General features: G+C 39.5%; 1 protein-coding gene across 1 annotated transcript in view; it reads right to left on the reverse strand.

Annotated features, from left to right (window-relative positions):
* Positions 1-6347, reverse strand: part of LOC119408264 (glucocorticoid receptor) — a 156577-nt gene that overhangs the window by 148739 nt on the left and 1491 nt on the right. Inside the window, exon 2 of the mRNA XM_037675066.1 lies at positions 3838-5024. Within this exon, the coding sequence (XP_037530994.1) occupies positions 3838-5024 (1187 nt within the window). The remainder of the gene's footprint in view (positions 1-3837; positions 5025-6347) is intronic.

Below are 6347 nucleotides of genomic sequence, written 5' to 3' on the forward strand. Positions count from 1 at the left end.
TATATATATATATATATATATATATATATATATATATATATATATATATATATACACACACACACACAACACACACACACACACACACACAGTAGTCCCTCGCTACTTCGCAGTTCATCTATCGTGGACTCGCTCTATCGCAGTTTTTCAAAATAAGATTGGACATGACACACAATTAGCTGATTGATGGATGAGCTGCACGATCGGCATGGAACTTTTATTCAAAATAAAATATTTGAAATTATTTAGCACCTACTGCACCTTTGTGCAGCCCACACTGCAGGATAAGCTTCCTGCGGCAGCTAATCAGCTGTTCTCTGTGCAGAGCAGAGAAATGGGCGTGGCCAAGAACGCTTACAGGTGGAAGAGAGAAGACGAGGCAGGGAGCTGAAATCATGAAATTCTGTGCTCTTTTAGAGAATTTAGAGTTTATAAACATTGTTTAGAATATTGCAAGAGTGTGGGAAGGGTTTATATGATAAATAACTACTAAAATAAACTACTACTTACTACTTGTACTATTATTCCTACTTTGTGGTTTTTCACTTATGGCAGGACGTCAAGGTACAGCAGATCCCCGCGATAAATGACGGCCCATTGCTTATTTTTGACCCAATCATTTGAAAAAGCTAAAAAGTAATTGGATGTTGGATCTTAGATTATAAATAGTATCAAGAACTTGGATTTTGATTTGGCAACCAATTTTTGATAGTGACCCATTTTTACACCCAGATGCAGCCACACACCAAAATAGAAGTCAATACCTCAATTATTTTTCAAGTTATGCCTGCAATATGCACGGGTGAAAAAATGGATGGAGGGTTTTTCTAATGTTCCCCCTTTGCTTCATGACGAGGGACAAAAATAGCAAGCTTATAAAAGCCCACCTAAAAGTCAACTAGCAACTTGAGCTTCCCAATAATTTTCACAAGAATGTTTTTCTTCACTCCCCCCACCCCCTTTATTTTATCGATTTCTACCACTTGATATCAGGTATAGCTTAAATCACATATGAATATATGAATGAATTGGGCTGCTGTTGTTATATCATATTGTTTTACATTAGTGTTTAGCATATTTAGATCTTTTATCGTTTCGTTTGGCAGATAACTTAGTGTATATCTTAGATCCTTATATACGGTTTCATTTTACACTTTATATTTTTGCTGTTTTGGGTGTATCTGGGACCTTGTGTACGTAATTTCGTTCCACCTCATGTACCACATGTGATGCAAATGACAATAAATATTACTTGAACTCGAATGGCATATTGAGCTATGAACTGATTGATTGATATTGATTATACAGTGGGGAGAACAAGTATTTGATACACTGTTGATTTTTCAGGTTTTCCCACTTGCAAAGCTTGTAGATGACTGTAATTTTTATCATAGGTACTCTTCAACTGTGAGTGATGGAATCTAAAACAAAAATCCAGAAAAATACAATGTATGATTTTTAAATAATTAATTCCCATTTTATTGTGTGAAATAAGTATTTGATACACCAGAAAAATGAAACTTAATATTTGGTACAGAAACCTTTGTTTGCATTACAGAGATCAGACGTTTCCTGTAGTTCTTGACCAGGTTTGCACACACTGCAGCAGGGATTTTGGCCCACTCCTCCATACAGATCTCCTCCAGAGCCTTCAGGTTTCGGGGCTGTCGCTGGGCCACACGGACTTTAAGCTCCCTCCAAAGATTTTCTATGGGATTCAGGTCTGGAGACTGGCTAGGCCACTCCAGGACCTTAAGATGTTTCCTACGGAGCCACTCTTTAGTTGCCCTGGCTGTGTGTTTTGGGTCGTTATCATGCTGGAAGACCCAGCCACGGCCCATCTTCAGTGCTCTTACTGAGGAAAGGAGGTTGTTGGCCAAAATCTCACGATACATGGCCCCATCCATCCTTTCCACAATATGGTGCCGTCGTCCTGTCCCCTTTGCAGAAAAGCATCCCCAAAGAATGATGTTTCCACCGCCATGCTTCACGGTTGGGATGGTGTTCTTGGGGTTGTACTCATCATTCTTCTTCCTCCAAACATGACGAGTGGAGTTTAAACCAAAAAGTTCTATTTTTGTCTCATCAGACCACATGACCTTCTCCCATTCCTCCTCTGGATCATTCAGATGGTCATTTGCAAACTTCAGACGGGCTTTGACATGCGTTGGCTTGAGGAAGGGCACCTTGCGTGCACTGCAGGATTTTAATCCTTGACGGCGTAGAGTGTTACTGATTGTTTTCTTTGAGACTGTGGTCCCAGCTCTATTCAGGTCATTGACCAGGTCCTGCCGTGTAGTTCTGGGCTCATTCCTCACCTTCCTCAAGATCAATGATGCTCCACGAGGTGAGATCTTGCATGGCGCCCCAGACAGAGGGAGATTTTCCGTTATTTTGTATTTCTTCCATTTTCTAATAATTGCACCAACTGTTGTTGCCTTCTCACCAAGCTGCTTGCCTATTGTCCTGTAGCCCATCCCAGCCTTGTGCAGGTCTACAATTTTATCCCTGATGTCCTTACACAGCTCTCTGGTCTTGGGCATTGTGGAGATGGAGTCTGATTGATTGAGTGTGTGGACAGGTGTCTTTTATACAGGTCACGAGTCCAAACAGGTGCAGTTAATACAGGTAATGAGTGGAGAACAGGAGGGCTTCTTAAAGAAGAACTAACATGTCTGTGAGAGCCAAAATTCTTACTGGTTGATAGATGATCAAATACTTATTTCACACAATAAAATGGAAATTAATTATTTAAAAATCATACATTGTATTTTTGTTTTAGATTCCATCACTCACAGTTGAAGAGTACCTATGATAAAAATTACAGTCATCTACAAGCTTTGCAAGTTGGAAAACCTGAAAAATCAACAGTGTATCAAATACTTGTTCTCCCCACTGTATGAATACAGATTATAGGAGGATAAATTTAAATAATTACTACTTATGCTATTTGACTGATGCATAATTTTTCATCAGTTCTATTTCAATTTTCCTCTTTCCTGGTACATCTTTTACTTCAGTATTTAATGCCTGCCTTGATCCATTTTCTGAACTGAACACAACACCATACTTTTATGTATGCTGGGTGGAAACACTAAGAAAGTGGTTGTATGTGAGCACAAACTGAAAATTTTGCCAATAGACAATCACCTTTGCGAGACTGGTTTTCCAGAATCGCTATGATTTGTTTAATGAACCTAGATAAGTCTTTCTGAGATGAACTATAGACAAAATGAGATCCAAAACTAATACTTCCATTAATAATATTTTTAATAAACAGTGCCAAAAATAAACAAATATTGGTCAAAAGTGCCATTTATGATCTTTTCATAATTTCACACAGAAAACATGAGACTAAACACCTTAAGCTGTAACACTGAAACCTGTCCCTGCAGGATTATGAGACTGGGCAACAAAAGCTGTAATAAACAATAACCAGCCAATAGTTTAAATAAATGAAAGCACCCGTCAACAAGCATGCAGCAAATCTGTTGAGAAGTCTTATAGTGAACTCTGTCAGTGCATGATTGTTAGATGGATAAAAAGCTGGTCGCACGTGCTGTAACCAAGAGAGGAAGTCCTAAATAACGCCCATTCAGTCTGAATTGGGCAACAACATAGCAACAAACATTATTTAAACAAATATATTAATTTACTCAAACGTATTGGCAATTATTAAAAAATAATAAAACGTAAGTGTCTGGTAGTCACCTAATTGCAGAAATTGTGAAAAAAAAAAAGAAGGAATAATTTCAACAGAGCCACAACAGCTGCCTGGTGATGCAGGGAATCAAACGGGTAAATCGGTTTTGTTTAAGGTCAGACTGTTTTACTTACCTGGTGAAGCTGTTGGAGTAGGTGGGAGAGCTTGAGAAAAGCTCGCCGACCCTGTGGATCGGCGAGTTGTCACCAACGCTCGGGCTCCTGTAAAAGGCTCCACCGATGGTTGTGACTGGGAGGTACAAGCCGGACACTGGCTTCTGATCCTTCTGCTGTTCAGCTTCGTTGTTTCTGGAGTTGATTCCAAAATGGAAGCTTTGTCCTCCTGAGGTGCTCACCCCACAGATGGAGATCGGGCTTGTGGCACCCATTTGACAATACCCCCCGGAGGTCTTCTCCTGCTTTATCACACCCGGGGTGCAGAGTTGAATGAAGCCTGTATCTTTTTCTTTCTTCACCACAGCAGGAAAAGTGGTTGGAGGGGTTGAAGAAGAGGTGGTGGACAAGCCTGAGTTAGATTTGTGTGGACTTGTCGCACTGCTGCCATCAGGGGTGGCAGTGAGCACACCAGTGGTGTTAATGCTCTCTACCAAAGCAGATTTTAAGTCCCTCTCTAATGTCACTCTGATGTCCCCGTCAGCAAGCAAAGAATCATCAGCCAGAGTGGTCAGAAAGGCATCATCCCCTACATAAAAATCTGAGGGGGATCCAGTGAGGTCAAACTCCTGAAGAAGGTCTAGAGACGTGTCATTGAACAGTTTCTGGTTCATGTCCACATCTTTACTAATAGAATCAAAGGCTTGATCAAAATCAATGGGGTCCTGCTCTCCCTTGTCCAGGGAGAAATCCTCTGTTTTCATGGCGAATAAGTTGGGGTCTGATCCCCCGATAAGTGAATCCATGGAGGACTGGGTAATATCTACTATACTGGCCTCTAGCTGGGGCAAGCTTTGATGCCCAAAAGCACTGGAAGTTTGTGTCTGAAACTGCTGCGGTTGCTGATGCCTCTGATCTTTGGTCAGGCCCCTGAGTTCTGGGCTCTCTACCAAGGAACCTATGGTGGCAGGGGCAGAGGCTGAGGTAAGCTCATCTGGAAGGGGGCTGTTGCTTAGACCGTTGATCACCTGTCCTGGTTGCATTAGAGGGCTGGTTGGAAGAACAACAGACGTGGCAGAGGTGAGGGACACGGCGCTGTGAGGGGCCACTTTTAAAAGGCCTCCCTCCTCAGGACTTTCGGTGTAGACCAGTTTGCTCAGATGGTCATTTCCTCTATACGTAATCTTCTTCACTCCACCTTGATCCATCTTTAAAGTTAAAGAGAAAATAAATTGTTTAAAAGTGCAAAGAAAATAATTGTACACATATTGAAAGGTTTATAACTGGATTTCTGGAAAAGCTTATGTCACTGCTATATGATCCAGGTTACAATGATTTGTGGTTTGCAGATGTCAGGCAACTGCACTACTGGGGACGACAATAGAATGAGCCCCTGAGCATCGACTGGTAAAAAAAAGACCACCCACTTTTCCAATATCTTGGAAGTCACTCAGTTTATTTTGCTTTTTTGGACATTAACAGTAATCATTCTTTGTTGTTTTGCTGTAATTTTTTGCCTTCAGTATTTAGTCATTTATAACCATCATTCATCTGTACTTGACTTTATTTTAAAATACCTCTCTCCATATTATCAAAGCAAGTTCTGAGATAGGTGTATTCCGCCCATTTTTCCTCCTTTGATTTATCTCCAGCAAAGGAATTACCACAAACTGTAGCACAATGCTTGAGGTCTATGGAAAATAAATTAACAAGTCAATAATTAGGAGTTTGAAGTGCTGCATGAACTTTTCATAATAAACGTGAACACATGTTTTGAAAGACAACATTGATACCATATTGTAAAAATTATTTCATGCTGCTGAGATGAAAGTTGTTCAGATATCGGCAGGAAGTGATGACAAAGGAGAACGCCCGCCTGTGAACAATGCATAGCTACTACGGCTACACAGCCAGTAGAGACGAAGCTGATGTTCCTTTAGATTGTTTTGAGACATTATCAGGGAGAGACAAAGAAAAATAAGAGTTCAAATAGTATTGTTCCAATAAACAAATAGTTCCCCATTTTCAAAGAGATCCCCTTTGATGTCATTTCCTGTTTCACTTTGGCCAAGCCAAGTTAAAAAAATATGCCAATTATGTGACAAAATGGGTAAAATCAAGTGTTTTATGCCAATTTAAAAAAATATTAAGATGTTTTCATCACCCTCTTGTATTTGTAGGATATATATGTCACAGGCACTCTAAGTGAGATAACTATTTTCACTCAAAATTAACATTTTAGTAATACAGAATGTTGCTTGTTCTACCCACAATCTAAATTTCAGATATCTCAAACATCATTCTTCCTGTAAAGTCAATAGCATTAACTTTCAAATTTAGTTGTATTAAAATTTCAGCTCCTGATATCAATAAGTACACTTGTTTTTATCTAGAATTAATATATAATATAATATATATATAATATATATATATGCATGTGTAAAATATATCCTTGATATTCAGTGCTCATATCAAAACTAGTAAAACAACAACAACAACAACAACAACAACAACAACAACAACAACAACAA

The sequence above is a fragment of the Nematolebias whitei genome, chromosome 4 (genome assembly GCF_014905685.2).
Source record: "Nematolebias whitei isolate Nwh7 chromosome 4, NemWhi1, whole genome shotgun sequence".
Classification (NCBI taxonomy): Eukaryota; Metazoa; Chordata; class Actinopteri; order Cyprinodontiformes; family Rivulidae; genus Nematolebias; species Nematolebias whitei.